This window comes from Mauremys mutica, chromosome 6 (assembly GCF_020497125.1).
Source record: "Mauremys mutica isolate MM-2020 ecotype Southern chromosome 6, ASM2049712v1, whole genome shotgun sequence".
Classification (NCBI taxonomy): domain Eukaryota; kingdom Metazoa; phylum Chordata; order Testudines; family Geoemydidae; genus Mauremys; species Mauremys mutica.
Genome location: NC_059077.1, coordinates 15,579,512 through 15,596,186, shown reverse-complemented (window position 1 = coordinate 15,596,186; position 16,675 = coordinate 15,579,512). Strand labels below are relative to the sequence as shown.

The 16,675-nt window shown below is 43.8% G+C and overlaps 1 protein-coding gene across 1 annotated transcript in view; it reads right to left on the bottom strand.

Moving 5' to 3' along the window:
- Positions 1-16,675, bottom strand: part of LOC123373045 (tetraspanin-36-like) — a 47,805-nt gene that overhangs the window by 17,407 nt on the left and 13,723 nt on the right. Inside the window, exon 2 of the mRNA XM_045021788.1 lies at positions 521-712. Coding sequence (XP_044877723.1) covers positions 521-712 — 192 coding nt within the window. The remainder of the gene's footprint in view (positions 1-520; positions 713-16,675) is intronic.

The window sequence follows — 16,675 nt, the reverse complement described above, 5'->3', positions numbered from 1 at the left end:
CTTTTGCCAGTATAGCTCACATCAGTTCTTCAGTTCAAATAAGTGATACTGGCAAACAGACTCTTGCTGGTATAACAATATCTATGCTAAGATTTTTGCTGATGTAAAAATGTCACTAAAAATTACACCTCCGACTGATATCATAAACCAGCATAAGTTCTAAGTGTAGACCTGGCCAAAAATTAGGTTCTTTAAAGCTGCTTTGCTGAAGCAGAGATAATGGACTGACACCAAATATTTGTGAAATAGAAGTGCTATGTTCCACGCAGCACTGCTCTGGGCACCCGCAACTTATCATGTTCCAAGTTTTCTTTCTGTGCCTGAAAAGTGGCTGTCAATCTATTTAGGTTTTACACAGTCCCATCATTGTAGTACCAATCTAAGGCTGTTTAATGAAACGATGCGTCATCCGCAGTAGAACCAATGCATTGCAGTGGAGCTTGACTCTGCCCAGCACCTCATTTAGCCAGCTTTAGGGATAATGTATGAAACGGATTATGGCTGAATGTGCAATACTTACAAGTCCCAGCCCAACACGTGACTCCCGGATAGTGGCACAGCAGCCAATCAGCCCAATGATAAACATCACTACAGCAACACAAATGATGATCACTGCTGGCAGCATGGCGTACTTGTCCTGCACGAAGCTGTCATAATTCTTGTAGGTGTTAATAACATATCCCCCAACATAGCCAAGACCAGCTGCTGCGGCCTGAAATGCACAAATAAAAAACAAGGGGTTATTTGTTAAACGTCTTCCTGGGATAATAAATGGAGAAACTATTGGCCTTTTCATTGCAGTCGCTATGTGATGAAAAGACCTGGAAAAACATAGGGGTCTGAAAGTAGCAACTAAACCAAACTCTCACACATAGATTAAATTTAGTTCTGGCATCAGCAGATGCAACAGCTAGTATCATTAGTGGGAGCTGTACCTGCTTATATCAGTGCTGAATTTGCCTTAGAGGCATTAGATCTAATTTTCAGGAGGATCATTGAAGAGTAGCACAAAAAACAAATACAAAAAGTCCTGCGTATCTTTCATAGGGACTCACCTATTTCAACTGTCTGTATTATGAAAAAAAACCCTAATTTATAATAAAATAATAATAAAAAATAACTTCTTGCCTCAGCTGAGCTCTCTGGAACCCGCAAAATCTGTTGGGATGTGTAGATCTGCTAAATCTTGGAAATATGTAAGAATTTCTAAAAGTTTTTGTTTATTAACTATGTTTGTGGTCTTCTTGTGATGGAGTGGGGGATTTTCTTATTTTCTTAATGGTTTGCATGAAGAGTGTGGGTGACTCGATTTTCCTGTGTGTTGCTGGTTTAACGAGGTGGTGGAAGAGAGTGTTTGTTGTTGCAGAGGACCAGGGGTGACCTCGCCTAGCAGGCTGGACCCAGGACAACGGCCTGGACACTGTGACCCAGAGGCTGCCCCGTTTTGGCAACCAACCCAGTGGGAGGACAAAGGAGCTGAGGAGAGGCGGCCTCGCTGATCTGTATTTTTATCTATGAAAAAGCACCTTGAGAATTGCATGTGTCATCTTTGTCATGTGTTTGATTTAATCTAGACCTTAAGCTCCCCGAGGCACTTATTATTTACTTGATAACTGCTACGTCGACCTAGGACCCAGTCATGCAGGGTGTTGCGCTTTCTCTGCTTCCATTGATTTTAATAGATCAATCCTCTGTATGTATATGTGTAATGCTTAGGTGTATGATCCATTAATGTCAATGGGGGTTGCGGGTGCTCAGCACCACCAAGAATTGTTCAGCACCTCACATGATGGGGTCCTACATAGACATGGTGACTTTCAAGTAAATAGTAGATTCCTTAAGGAGCTTAAGGGCTAGAATTAAAAAAAAAAAAGATGTTTCCTCATTCTTAACCACAGCTGACTCCAATGATCATGGGGATATTTCTCCAAGGCTTGTTGCATCAAGATTCCTGCCTAGTACAGTGAATCCTTTATAAGCATAAAGAGCCCTCGTGTTGTGTCTCTGGTCCCATCTCAAACAGCTCTTCTACTGTGCTTATCAGTGGTGTCAGTGATCCTAAATCTATGTAGTGCTCCCCTCATCACACATTATTCCAAAGCCCTTCACAGAAGCTGCGCCTGTTCATGCCCGTGCTGAGCGCCCAAAACTTCGACTGGACACGATGCTGCCCACGTAAAAGTCAATGAGAGTTTTACCACTGATCTCAGTGGGAACAGGACTGGGCCCAGGGAGTGCAATGGGAGCGGATCGTGCTCAGCGTCTTGTACAAAGTACTCATCACCTCACCGAACTGCGCCCTCTGGCCTAATGCTGCTCTCACTGAAATCCCAGCAAGGGTTTTGCTACTAATGTCACTGGGAGCAACCCTGGGCCTGTAGCGAGCTTATAGTCAACCTAAACCCAGGGATCACTCACCTCCCAGTCAAAGGCAGCCTCTGCTGGGGTGACATATACATTTAACAGTACACCAGCAGCTCAGCTCAGCTGTTACCAGGCACTTCCTACTCTTGCTGACATACATTCATTTTAATTGCACTCAGAGGAATTCACTCTTAAAGGAGACAATCACGATCGCTGGGATGCTGTTGTCTAAGAAACAACAATCTGGTCCCTTCCACACCCCCACCAATATTGCACTTTGCTGTGGGAGAGTTCTGAAAGCCTGTGGGGTGTTTAACCGTCACTATGGAGTTTTGCATTATTTTTAAAGATGATTTTCTTCTAGAACTGCTCTATTATTTACACTGTAGGAGCTTCACAGATCATTTCATTCTTCTTCTGAAAAGGGAAAAGCCAATGCTCACACAAGTTTTTCAAACATCTGAAGAAATCCTTCTGGAGAGTGATCCCCCGCTCGGAAATTTGCACCAATTAAAGTCAATATAAGAACCATTTATCAGAAGAGCTCAGTTGTCTTTAAAAGCCATCATCACCCTCACTCACAAATATGAACAACAGACTCTCATCCCAGTGAAATATGGCATTTGCCTCTCAGGAGGAAGCAGATTAGTGCATCTGTCCACATACAATTGTGTTTGTAAAGAATAAATGAAATAAATGCATGTGATTTTATTATTGATGAAAGATATCAGATTATCAGCCTTGGAGATTGAACTCCTTTAACCAAAGGGTTGCAACAGCATGGGCATAACACAAAAGCTTCCCTGCAGAGTCCTGTCAGTGTCTCAGAATTGATGTGGAGAGACCATCTCTCTAGTTAAGGTGAGAGTTCATTCTCCATGCCTCCGTTCAATCATTGGCCTCTCTGCTGAGACTACTAATACGGTGCCAATGATTTCTGTGTTGCTGGCACCTGTACACTGGACACAGGATCAAAGCCACCATGAGCATATCACATAAGCCACACCTGGATTTAGGGTGACCAGATGTCCCGATTTTATAGGGACAGTCCTGATTTTTGGGTCTTTTTCTTATATAGGCTCCTATTACCACCCACCCCATGTCATGATTTTTCACACTTGCTCTCTGGTCACCCTACCTGGATTTGACTGTGCAACCTAGAGGTGCAAGACTATCCCGTGGTCCATTAGGTTTGCCAGTTTAAAGTAATTTAAAGTAATGTCCTTGATACTTAATACTAAAACATGTTGATAGTTTCCACCATGTGTTAACCTCCTTTCCCCAAGTCTGCAGCATGTCCCTCCTTTATTTTCAAGTGCAAGGTGCATCACTCATTTTAGACCTAAAGCTACTTTCATCCCACACAACTCTGGTGTTATAGCTCATTGCTCATATCTATACATTACTGAGATCAGATAAATTGAGTCATTAAACTGGGGTTGAACTAAACCTTATGTGTATTAAAGACATTGCTCCCATGTCCTTCCAAGACCCCTGCTCCATTGGGGCTGAATTCTGGCAGTCCCTTCTAATAGTATGATGGTGAAAGAACTGGGAGAGGAACCACAGGTTCACTGCTGTTTCACCTCCATCCTGGTTCCTCCAGAATCCTATGAGTTGAGATCTGCAGCCCCTCTATGCACTAAGCCACAAGGCAGTATTTGAGGCTCCAGGGTCAACGGAAGATGTCTGCAATTCTAACACATGCCTCCAGCTCTATTTGTGGCAATTACCTATTCTCCCTTCTTGGAATAATTGTGGTCCTGGCATGAGAAACTTGCACAGGAAGCCATGAAGGGAACTGCACAGATTCACTTGGGCTAATATAAAATATAGGCTGAGCAGAGCACTCAATTTGTAGAGAGGAAGTGAAGAGAGTCAGAATTTGATGGCTGGTGTTTCCATTGAATCTTTAGCATACATTTTTTAGGACTAATATTTTCTGGGACTATCAGGTAACACGCAAAGTCCAAAAAGCCAGCGCTACACATTTATGGATTTGAGGGGTAAGCAGTGAAGGCTTGGTCCAAAATCCACTGACATCCATGCAAATACTCTCATTGACTTCAAGGGGCTTTGGATCAGGCAGTAGATCTGGTCAAGGTCGAATATAAAACTTGTCGTATATTAGTTGTTTTTAAAAAAATCCAATTTCAGGTTTATTTTAAAAATAGCAGATTTTACATTTCAATGTTCCTAGTCAGGGAAAGAGAAAAACTTCATTCTCTGATTGTTATACTAGAACCAGACTTCACTGGTGAAAGGTGTCAAAAGCTCGCTGTGCAGGAAAGTTAAAAGCCGCCCAGGCAGTAGGTCATCCAAGTGAAATAATTCCTTTCAGAATATCCAGCATTGTGTGTTCTTGAACATGTCAGATTTAGCAAAGTTTCTGCTTTTCTAATTCACTTTCAGGTAAGTGAAGGATGCAAAGAAAATTGAAGATTCAGAAACTGAAAAACCTTCAGGGAAACTGTACTTTTCCACTGTCTTCATTATAAGTTTTGCAGCAATAGATATGACAAACTACAACCACATTGGGAACAGCAACATACTGAGACACTGCTTAAGTGAGGGAGACCACCCTCGCTAGGGTGAGTTAGGACAAAAAGGCCTGGGGTATTTGGGGGTGGGGGTGGGGGTGGAAGTGGCCCATGGAAGATTTTAATTCATCCTCTGCCTAATTTCTCTTTAAAAAATACGAAACCACAACAACTGCATGTGAATTTGGTGCTTGCTGTTTTATAGTTCTTGTACAATATTTTATAACCCAGAATTTAATTATTATACCTATTTCCTTCTGAACTGCTTTAATCAATAGGCAGGAGTCAGGCAAGAAGGTGCAGCACTTTTTGTTAACTACACAATCACTTATGTCAATCTGACTCTAAACATGGAGGTTGGGATTTTCAAACACGCTCAGAATTGGCCTCTCTCTGCTCCCACGGGAGTCATGGTGAAATACCCATCCACTTCCACAGGAGCAAAACTAGGCCAGTGCAGAGCACTCTTGAAAATCTTCTCACACACCCAACCCCAGTTCATGCAGGGCATAGCCAGAGGCATACCACAGGTACTGGCACAGTTACTCCCATACTGGTAACTTGGTACCTCTCCTTTTGAATGCAGCACATTTACTTGCTGTATATTTCTACTGCTCAGAAGTGACTCATAACAGGCTGAAGGTGCAACGCTATGGGAAATTGTGCTCTTCAGCTTACTGTAATTAAATCTGGGTGTGCCTGCAGAGCAACAGGATGGTGGCTTCTGAGTTGTCTGGGAACTGGTAAAAGAGGCTTGTTTGCACTCTAAAACTGCTTGAGGTTGTGTGTTTAAGTATTTCTGGGAAAGTCCAAGGAGGTATATTCTGATTTATCAGTATATGTCAATTGAAAAAAGGTGCTTAGTTGATAGTCGTGAAGAGGGAAATCTTCTAGGAACAACAGGTACAGTCTGGCCAGTGGGAGTGGCCCTTGAGATACTTGTTCCACCCCAGGAGCTCAGCACCTAAAAATGAATCCTATTGTGAGTAGCACTACGTAAACCACTATTCAAAACACACACTGAAACTTCTATGTCTTGCTTCTGGTCATGCTGGAAATACAGGGAGCTGGTTTGTTCTCATGGAATTTCTGCAATTCTGCTTCCAGGCAAAAATGGGAAGTGTAGTGACACTTGAAAATGAAAGAATGGGTTTTAAAGTCATTACGTGACTATTTTGGAGCCCCAGAGAAAGGGGTAACAAGCTTGAAAGCAAAGTTAAACCACAATGGTCCAAATTCCAATTATAGCAGCTTCATCTGTCCACACTGTGGTGCAGTCACACCAGCAACTGGCCAGTAATGGCTGAAATCCCCAGTCTAGACAAGATTTAGGAATGAAGTGAGGCTGGATGTAGCTGGTAAAAGAGAACTTCTCACTATGCAAACATGATTATTTTGTTACTTGATTTTTTTGTTGTTGTTCTGATCTACATAACGCCATTGTAGCCACATGCAGAGGCATTACTGGCTGACTGGATTTTGGAAGACGTAACAACCTAACACTTCCCCAATTCCCCCCCAAAAACTCCCTAGTCTGATTTTTGTTCCCTTAATTGCCTGCTAGGGCTCCCCAATGAAACACAGAAACATAGAACTATAGAGTCATAAGGAACCGCAAGGGTCATCTAGTCTAGCCTCCTGCGAAGATGCAGGATTTGTTGTGTCTAAATCATGCAAGCCAGATGGCTATCCAGCCTCCTTTGAAAACTTACAGTGAAGGAACTTCCACAACCTCCCCAGGCAGTCTGTTTCATTGTCCTACTGTTCTTACAGTTTTTCCTGAGATTTAATCTAAATTTTCTGTGCTGCAGTTAGAACCTATTGCCTTTTGTCCTGCTCTCTGTGGCAAGAGAGAACTACTTTTCTCCATCTTTCTTATGGCAGCCTTTCAAGTATCTGAAGACAACTATCATGTACCCCCTTAATCTCTTTTCCAATCTAAGCATATCCAGTTCCTTCAGCCTTTTCTCAAATGGCTTGCAGTCCATCCCTTTGATCATCTTTGTCACTCACTTCTGGATCCTTTCAAGTTTCTCTACATCCTTTCTATACATTGGTGACCAAAACTGGACACAGTACTCCAGCTGAGGTCTAACCAGTGCAGAGTTAGAACGGTACTATCATCTCCTGTGACTTGCATGCTATACCTCTGTTAATGCAACCCAAAATTGCATTTGCTTGTTTTGCAATAATGTTGCATTGCTAACTCATGTTGAGGTTGTGATCCACCACAACTCCCAGATCCTTCTCAGCCATGCTGCTGCCACACCAGTTATCCCCCAATTTGTATTTGTACATTTGTTTTTTCTTCCCTAAGTGTGTCGGGGACTCGAACCCCAACAGCGAAGTTCGTTGTCTGACCGCAGAGAGACCAGGCAACACCAGCAAGGTCCGATCAAAAGTTCTTTATTGATAAGTGCACGTATCAGTAAAGAACAGCTCGTATCCGAAAAGAACCAGCCCCCTCTTTACAGCTTAGTATAGCTTATATAGACAGTTTTATTACGTCATAAATTATTCACTTCACACAACCCATATCCCACCCCCCTTTGGTTAGTAACAAACCCTAATAACAAAGCACATCTGTCTTTCTTTATAATGTAAGCAAGTTGTGATGCCCCAGCAACTTTCTTATCAGCATAGTTGCCAAGCACCAGACACTGGAAGACAGGAGTTAACGCAGCTGGTAACTTGAGGAATGCACCTCCCTTTCGTATCTCACTTTTTCCCAGGGCTTTATGAAACATGCTGACTTCAGTCAGATTGACATAACTGGTTTTTGTGCTACATCTTTATTCAGGCCTAACAAGTGTAACACCTTCCATGTGTCTTTGTTGAATTTCATTTTGTTGTCTGTAGCCCACTTCTCCAATTTATCAAGATCCCTTTGAATTTTAGCTCTATCCTCCAAAATGTTTGCAAAAGCTCCCCAGCTTCATTTCATCTGAAAATTTGATCAGTATGCTCTCTACTCCTACATCCAGGTCATTAATACAGATGTTAAATAAAACTGGACCCAGAACAGATCTCTGTGGAACCCCACCTGAGACCTCCCTCCAACCCACATCATTCCATTAATAGTTAGTCTTTGTTTGCGGTTGTTTAACCAATTATGTATCCACTGAATGGTAGTTCCACCGAGCTCTCCAGCTTACTTATCAGAATGTCATGTGGGACTGTGTCAGAAGCCATGCTGAAGTCCAGGTATATAATGTCCATCACATTCCCCCTATCCACCAAATCAGTTACCCTGCCAAAGGAGGAAATCAAGCTGGTTTGGTATGATTTGTTCTCGGTAAATCCATGCTGGCTGCTAGTGATCACTCCTTCATCCTCCAGGTATTTGCAAACTGAATGTTTTATACATTGCTCAAGTAGCTTCCCAGGTAGCAAAGTCAGGCTGACTGGTCTATAGTTCCCTGGCTCCTCCTTTCCCCCCTTTTTAAAGACGGGCACTATATTAGCCCTTCTCTAGTATTCCAGAACCTCTCTTGTCATTCATGAGCTTGGAAAAATTGTTGCTAGTGGCTCCAAAATTTCTTCAGCTAATTCCTTCATACTTCTTTCAAACCTGAAGAGCACATCCCTGAATGACCATTCCCACAAAAGAAGCTAAAGAGATGGATGAATGAAATCTCTATGTCAGAAGACTTATTTCACAGCTGATCGGAGAGACAACAAAGCTGTGATTATTGCTGTTTCCCCAGCCATAATGGCTTGGATTGTTCACACAGCTAAAGCCAGAAGGATTTGTTTTTCTTACCCCATGCCTGCATTAGTCTGATTGAAAGGAGAGATTGTAAATTATTTGAGAACCAAAAAACCCTACTTGGAATGAAGAACATGGAGCTAAGAGAGGGTGAAGCAATGGTAACCTCATCTTCCTAAACTGATCATCAGTGAGGCAGAGTGCAATCTGATTCATTGGGGCTAATACTCCAGTGCTCTACACCTGGTGTAGTCAGACAGTCATTTGCACTAATGTAAAGTGGGGGTAAAACACTGCCATTCTGATATGGCATAAATGACCACAAAAGGTGCAGGGCAATGATGAATTGGAACCATTACCTGCTCCCTCCAAAACAGTATGACCAGAGTCCCTCTCTAACCCCATAATACGCACGGTAGAATCATAGAATACCAGGGTTGGAAGAGACCTCAGGAGGTCATCTAATCAACCCCCTGCTCAAAGCAGGACCAACACCAATTAAATAATCCCAACGAGGGCTTTGTCAAGCCGGGCCTTAAAAACCTCTAAGGATGGAGATTCCACCACCTCCCTAGGTAACTCATTCCAGTGCTTCACCCCCCCCCACAGTGAAATAGTTTTTCCTAATATCCAACCTAGATCTCCCCCACTGCAACTTGAGACCATTGCTCCTTGTTCTGTCACCTGCCACCACTGAGAACAGCCAAGCTCTGTCCTCTTTGGAACCCCCCTTCAGGTAGTTGAAGGCTGCTATCAAATCTCCCCTCACTCTTCTCTTCTGCAGACTAAATAACCCCAGTTCCCTCAGCCTCTCCTTAAAAGTCATGTGCCCCAGCACCCTAATCATTTTCGTTTCCCTCCATTGGACTCTCTCCAATTTGTCCACATCCTTTCTGTAGTGGGGGACCCAAAACTGGACACAATACTCCAGATATGGCCTCACCAGTACCAAACAGAGGGGAATAATCACTCCCTCAATCTGCTGGCAGTGCTCCTACTAATGCAGCCCAATATGCCATTAGCCTTCTTGGCAACAAGGGCACACTGTTGACTCATATCCAGCTTCTCATCCACTGTAACCCCCAGGTCCTTTTCTGCAGAACTGTCGCTTAGCCAATTGGTCCCCAGCCTGTAGCAGTGCATGGGATTCTTCCGTCCTAAGTGCAGGACTCTGCACTTGTCCTTGTTGAATCTCATCAGATTTCTTATGGCCCAATCCTCCAATTTGTCTAAGTCACTCTGGACCCTATCCCTACCTTCCAGTGTATCTACCTCTCCCCCAAACTTAGTATCATCCGCGAACTTGCTGAGGGTGCAATCCATCCCATCATCCAGATCGTTAATGAAGATGTTGAACAAAACCAGCCCCAGAACCGCCCCTGGAGCACTCTGCTTTATACCGGCTGCCAACTAGACATTGAGCCGTTGATCACTACCTATTGAGCCCAACGATCTAGTCAGCTTTCTGTCCAACTTATAGTCCATTCATCCAATCCATACTTTTTTAACTTGCTGGCAAGAATCCTGTGGGAAACCGTATCAAAAGCTTTGCTAAAGTCAAGATATATCACATCCACCGCTTTCCCCATATCCACAGAGCCAGTTATCTCATCATAGAAGGCAATCAGGTTGGTCAGGCATGACTTGCCCTTGGTGAATCCATGTTGACTGTTCCTGATCACCTTCCTCTGCTCCAAGTGCTTCAAAATGGATTCCTTGTGGACCTGTTCCATGATTTTTCCAGGGACTGAGGTGAGGCTGACCGGTCTGTAGTTTCCCGGATTCTCCTTCTTCCCTTTTTTAAAGATGGGCACTATATTTGCCTTTTTACAGTTGTCCGGGACGTCCCCCAATCACCATGAGTTTTCACAGATAATGGCCAATGGCTCTGCAATCACATCAGCCAACTCCCTCAGCACCCTTGGATGCATTAGATCCAGACCCATGAACTTGTGCATGTCCAGCTTTTCTAAATAGTACTGAACCTGTTCTTTCACCACTAGGGCTGCTCACCTCCTCCCATACTCTGCTGCCCAACACAGCAATCTGGGAGCTGACCTTGTCTGTGAAGACCAAGACAAAATAAAAGCATTGATTACTTCAGCTTTTTCCATACCTTCTGTCACTAGGTTGCCTCCCCCATTCAATAAGGGTCCTATACTTCCCCTGACTTTCTTCTTGTCACTAACATACCTGTAGAAACCCTTCTTGTTACCCTTCACATCCCTTGCAAGTTGCAACTCCAATTGTGCTTTGGCCTCCCTGATTACACCCCTGCATGCTCGAGCAATATTTGTATACTTCTCCCTGGTCATCTGTCCAAGTTTCAACTTCTTGTACGCTTCCTTTTTGTGTTTAAACTCACCGAAGAGTTCTCTGTTAAGCCAAGCTGGTCGCCTGCCATATTTGCTATTCTTTCTGCACATCAGGATGGTTTGTTCCTGCACCCTCAATATGACTTCGTTAAAGTACAGCCAGCTCTCCTGGACTCCTTTCCACCTCATATTAGTCTCCCAGGGGATCCTGCCCATCAGTTCCCTGAGGGAATCAAAGTCCACTTTTCTGAAGTCCAGGATCCATATTCTGCTGCTTTCCTTCCTTTTGTCAGGATCCTGAACTCAACCATTTCATGGTCACTGCTGCCCAGGCTGCCACCCACTTCTTCTTCCCCTACTGATTTTTCCTTGTTTATAAGCAGCAGGTCAAGAGGACCAAAGCCCCTAGTTGGTTCCTCCAGCACTTGCACCAGGACATTGTCCCCAACATCTCCAAAAACTTCCTGGATTGTCTGTGCACCGCTGTATTGCTCTCCCAGCAGATGTCAGGGTGATGGAAGTCTCACATGAGAACCAGGGCCTGTGATCTGGAAACTTCTGTTAGTTGGTCTGGTGGTCTATAGCAGACACCCACCACGACATCACCTTTATCGCTCTCGCCTCTAAATTTAATCCAAAGACTCTCAACAGGCGTTTCTCTAGTTCCATACTGGAGCGCTGAGTAATCACATTTTCAATCACTCTTACATACAGTGTAACTCCTCCACCTTCTATCCCCCACGTGTTCTATGACTCGCATCAAGAAATGTGTTGACAAGCAGTGGATTGGAGACAGCCCAATAGCTCCAAAGAGGTATTTTACTATTACCAGAGCTTTGACGGGTTGGACCCCCGTTCTGGGGTGCCACCTGATGTACTGGGATTTCACTGAGCCTCTCTTGCTCAACCAGCCAGGTTTCCCTCTCCCTGCTTTGCTGAATTAGGCTCTCCGGCCTCTTGCAGCACACACACACACACACACACACACACACACACACACACACACACACACACACACACACACACACACAGAGGTAGGGCCACACCCCACTGCAATCACAGAAGGAAATCAGCTCTGTGTGAGAGGACTCCCCCAGGCACTCACGTGCATGCCCCTTTTGGGAGATAAACCCAAAATAATACTATCTTGCACAATACAGAAAAATCTACACAGCGGAAGCTCATAAAAATCCACCCTCATTCTCAATGTGAAGAGAGATGTGCACAACTTCTTGCCCCCTCAGTTAGAAATGACATAAACTGGGTTTTATTATAAACAAGAAATAAGTTTAACTACAAAAGGTGAATTTTAAGTGATTAAAGAGATAGCAAACAGAACAAAGTAGATGACCTTAGTAAATAAACAAAACTCACAGCCTGAGTTTAACACACTAGATAGGTAAAATACAAATTTTCACCCTGAGTGATAAACAGACTTGCAGATTCTTAAGGCACAAGTTGCCTTGGCTTTCCCAGGTTTTCTTACGCAGGCTAAAGATCTTAGCCTGGGACCATCATTTCTCACAGTTCAGTCTTTGTTCCTCGGGTGTTTTCAGGTGTGTTGTTGTATGGAGAGTGAGTACCCCTCATGTTGTCTTTGTCCCTCTTGTCTATCTTTCCCCCACTTGCTGGAAAGCTTTTTTTGCTGTGACCTGAGTCAAACAGATCCCATTGTATAGAGCTATTTGACCTGTGTCAAACAGTTCCCACTGTGTAGTGCTCTCTCTAAGAGCTTTCTATTGCACACAGTTCCTGGGGTAATCCTTATGCTTGTGTGCATTTCTTCAATCAGCCACTAACATTGTTTGGCCTCATCCAACATAGCATATTTGAAATACAGAGACACGGTCAATATTACCAGCTTCAGATACAAAAAATGATATATGCATACAAATTGGATAAACACATTCAGTAAATTACAACCTTTCCAATGATAACTTACAAGACCATATTGCATAAAGTATAACTTAGTTATACTATATTCATATCATAACCATATTTCCATAAAGAATATGGGGTGTAACGTCACACAGACTTCTTGGCTATTGGCAGTTTCATGCAACATTTTCCTCCAAAAATAACTTGTTTTCCTTTTGTCACCTCTCAGTGACCCACGGCAGAAGGCAAGATGCATTGGTCTTCCTGGTTCTGTTTGTGCGCTGTAGTACTGTCAAACACACATGCTCCAGCTGCAGTTTTATTGTTCCTTAGTCTGTTTCCCACCAGATTTTTGATTGCACTCCCAGGACTTGATTCACAGAACTTCAGTGACGGCCTAGCAGTCAATGGGAGCTGTACCACAGGAGTCAATGGAAGCAGAGCTAGTCCAGCATTCTGTACTTCTGAAAAATCTCACTCTGATTCTCTGCCTGCCTTAACATCCTTTTACTCCTGTTTAAAAATCCATCCATTTTTTTCCTGTGCCGCCTTGAGCTTTTTCCTCAAGCACTTCCTTTGCAGTCTATGGCTGCCTGAAGCACTGATTCTGTTGTGTCACAATGCCTTCCGGTTTCTTAATTTTCGGCTGCCAATTCCTTCTTAGCAGCATCACTTCTGGGGCATTGTTTTCACCCATGCATATTCCCCTAGAGTCTGCAGGCATATCTTCATAAACCCCTCTGTTTTCCTCTTCCACAGTATGCCATTCCTGATAGCTATAAGCTCCCTCACATCAAGTAGCTTTGTGTGAGTCAGTGTTACCCTCTCCAATCGCTATTGCAGGACCATTTGGCGTTCTCACATCTTGGCTGTACATCCCCCTTGTACATGCAGATTGCTTTCCCTTTTCCTGTCTTAAATCTGAATTCTGCCATCTGGGATGGACATGGTGCTTGTCCTTGACACATCTAGGGCATTCCTTCCCAAATGCTGAACTCAGCGTTCTCTGGAGTGGGATGTGACCCACTGTACTCCCTGCAAGTGATCTGAGTTCTGACCTGCTGGAAATACAAGCTTGTGTGCCTTCAGTGTGCCAATCAATCAAACAGACATGCAGGATTACTGCCATTTAGAGCAGAGCAAATTTAACTCCCCGCCATGGCTTTGGATCCCCTTGGACAGACAGGTGATGCATCGCTGCAGGGTGGAGGGAGCAGCTCAGACAGGTGATGCATAGCTGCAGGGTGGAGGGAGCAGCTAATGACAGTGCAACTTTCAAGGCAAGGGGAACTTCAGAGAGCAGCATGGGGAAGGCCATCCCAGAGGTTTTCCCAGGAGGCACATGGCTTTGTTCTGCTTTCTCTGCAGATCCTTAGCCTGCAAACCTTGTGAATCCTATGAGAAACACATGCTCCAGCTTTTTTCATCAACTTTTCCTATGGTTTTCCCCCAGGATGGGATCATCAGGGCCTAAGAATCAAATTTAGTTTCCCCACAACTAGCAGTAGGAGGGGGGGGGGGGAAGGAAGAAAGCAGGGTGAATAGAATGAGTGATATTAAGCTCAGACATTTAGCGATGGTTGGTTTGGTGTTATAGGATCCTAATCAGCACTCGTGACTTTGCACTGGCAGTTTCAGTGGAGATTTACCTTTGACGTCATGCAAATAACCAACCAAGATCAAACACTGCCGAAATCTTCATTTAACCTCAGTCCCCTCATTTAAAACGTACAGTAGGAAGGTAACTGAAAAAAAATCTTATTGAGCCTATTTGTACAAAAGCATGAAGGACTCTTCAGACCTTCAAAGCACATTTCTTAATTTATCAGTCATTCTGTGCAAACAAGGCACAGGTTTCAATTGGCCTGGAAAATATGCCCTTCCACAACTGACCAGGCTGTTTTTCTTTTCCCTTGCCTGCCTCAAAAGCAACAAGTCATGGCCACAGGGTTGTGTGAAATCCTGGTTGATTTTCAGGAATAAACCCAGGTGTTTTCATTATTTTGTAACTTCTGTGTCAGAGATATTTACATCACTGGAAACCTGTTTTGAGACTAGAAACACTAGATTCTCTAAATTCACTAAAAGCCATTAACTATTTTCAAGTTAAAAGTGAAGCCGTGAGAGCTTCAGAGGTCTTGTTACACCTCTTAGGAGACAATGAACTACAGGACTGGCCCTAACACTGACGGACTAGCCCCGGCAAGGATGGCTTGTTGGTCTAGGGGTCTGATTCTTGATTAGGGTGTGAGAGTGTGGATTCACATCCCAGTGGGTTTTGCCAAACACACTTAACGGTAGAAGCAACCTATCTATCTTAGGTACTTCTACAGCAAACATGAGCATCTGAGTGCTGTAAACAACTGCATGTATAAAGTGACCGTACTTCAGTTAGGGACTGGCCCAAAGCCCATTGACTCAATGGGAGCCTTTCCATTGACTTCAATGATCTCTGGCTCAGGATTTTGGTGGATGGTTGGACAAAGAGAGTGTTCTGCAGGGGCATGCTGGGGGGGAGGGATAGCTCAGTGGTTTGAGCATTGGCCTGCTAAACCCAGGGTTGTGAGTTCAATCCTTGAGGAGGCCACTTAGGGATCTGGGGCAAAAATTGGTCCTGCTAGTGAAGGCAAGGGGCTGGACTCAATGACCTTTCAAGGTCCCTTCCAGTTCAAGGAGATTGGTATATCTCCAATTATTAAAAAAAAAAATCAAGCTGTCTCTGTAACACCATCAACACAATCCCTCCTTATCTGATCATATCATAAGGGCAGTTTGCTAATTGTGAAATCAGTAGCCTTATAATAAAAATAACATGTCCCACCGTTCGGTCCTGCTACATGTGCTTCCCTGAAAGTCAGTTATGTTCTATGTCTTGTTTATTTCCAATTCTAAATTTCCCACAAAGCAAAGCACAAACTTTGAGGTACAAGGAGCTCAAGGCACCGTACAAAGGTATCATCAACTTCATTTTATGGTGTCAAGTATCAGAGGGGTAGCCGTGTTAGTCTGGTTCTGTAGAAGCAGCAAAGAATCCTGTGGCACCTTATAGACTAACAGACGTTTTGCAGCATGAGCTTTCGTGGGTGAATACCCACTTCTTCAGATGCAAGAAGTGGGTATTCACCCACGAAAGCTGATGCTGCAAAACGTCTGTTAGTCTATAAGGTGCCACAGGATTCTTTGCTGCTTCATTTTATGGATAGAGGAAATAAAGCACAGAGAAGCCTGGAGCAAACTGTGCGAAAGTGCCCACTGATTTTTGGGAGCTTCCATTTCTTGGATGGCCAGCTTGAGGTATCTGGGGTCTCAATTTCATAAATACTGAACTCCTGCATCAACTTTTACTTCAGGTGGAGCTGCAGATACCATTTCAGAAATAAGGCCCCCAGGTGTCTCAAGTCTGACATCTAAACAAAGCTAGTGGCACTCAAATTCACTAGCCACCCTGAGTTGAAGTGGCTTGCTGAGAGCCATATAGTGAATCTATGGCAGAACTGGCAATAAAATCCAGGTCTTTAGACTCCTAGTCCAAAGCCCTTCACACTAGAGTGAACTGTCCCGCAGACCACTGCCCCCACTAGCTTTAGCAGCCTCTTGGCTAAGCCACAGAGCAAACCCTGGAGTTCTACATTCAAATTATGTGTAAAATGGAGCACAATCAACTGCACTTGTGCGGTTAAAGATTGCACCCTTAGTTAAAGATGGCCACCCCAAGTCAAGATTTTAAGATGTTTCACAGGAACAGTTTGCATATCCCTATAGAACATTTACCCAACCTCGCCTGGTCCTAAAGTACACAAAACACTTTTTGTTCTCAAGCAGACATGAATGAAAGGAACATTGTTACTGCACAACTGAAAGGGAAAAAA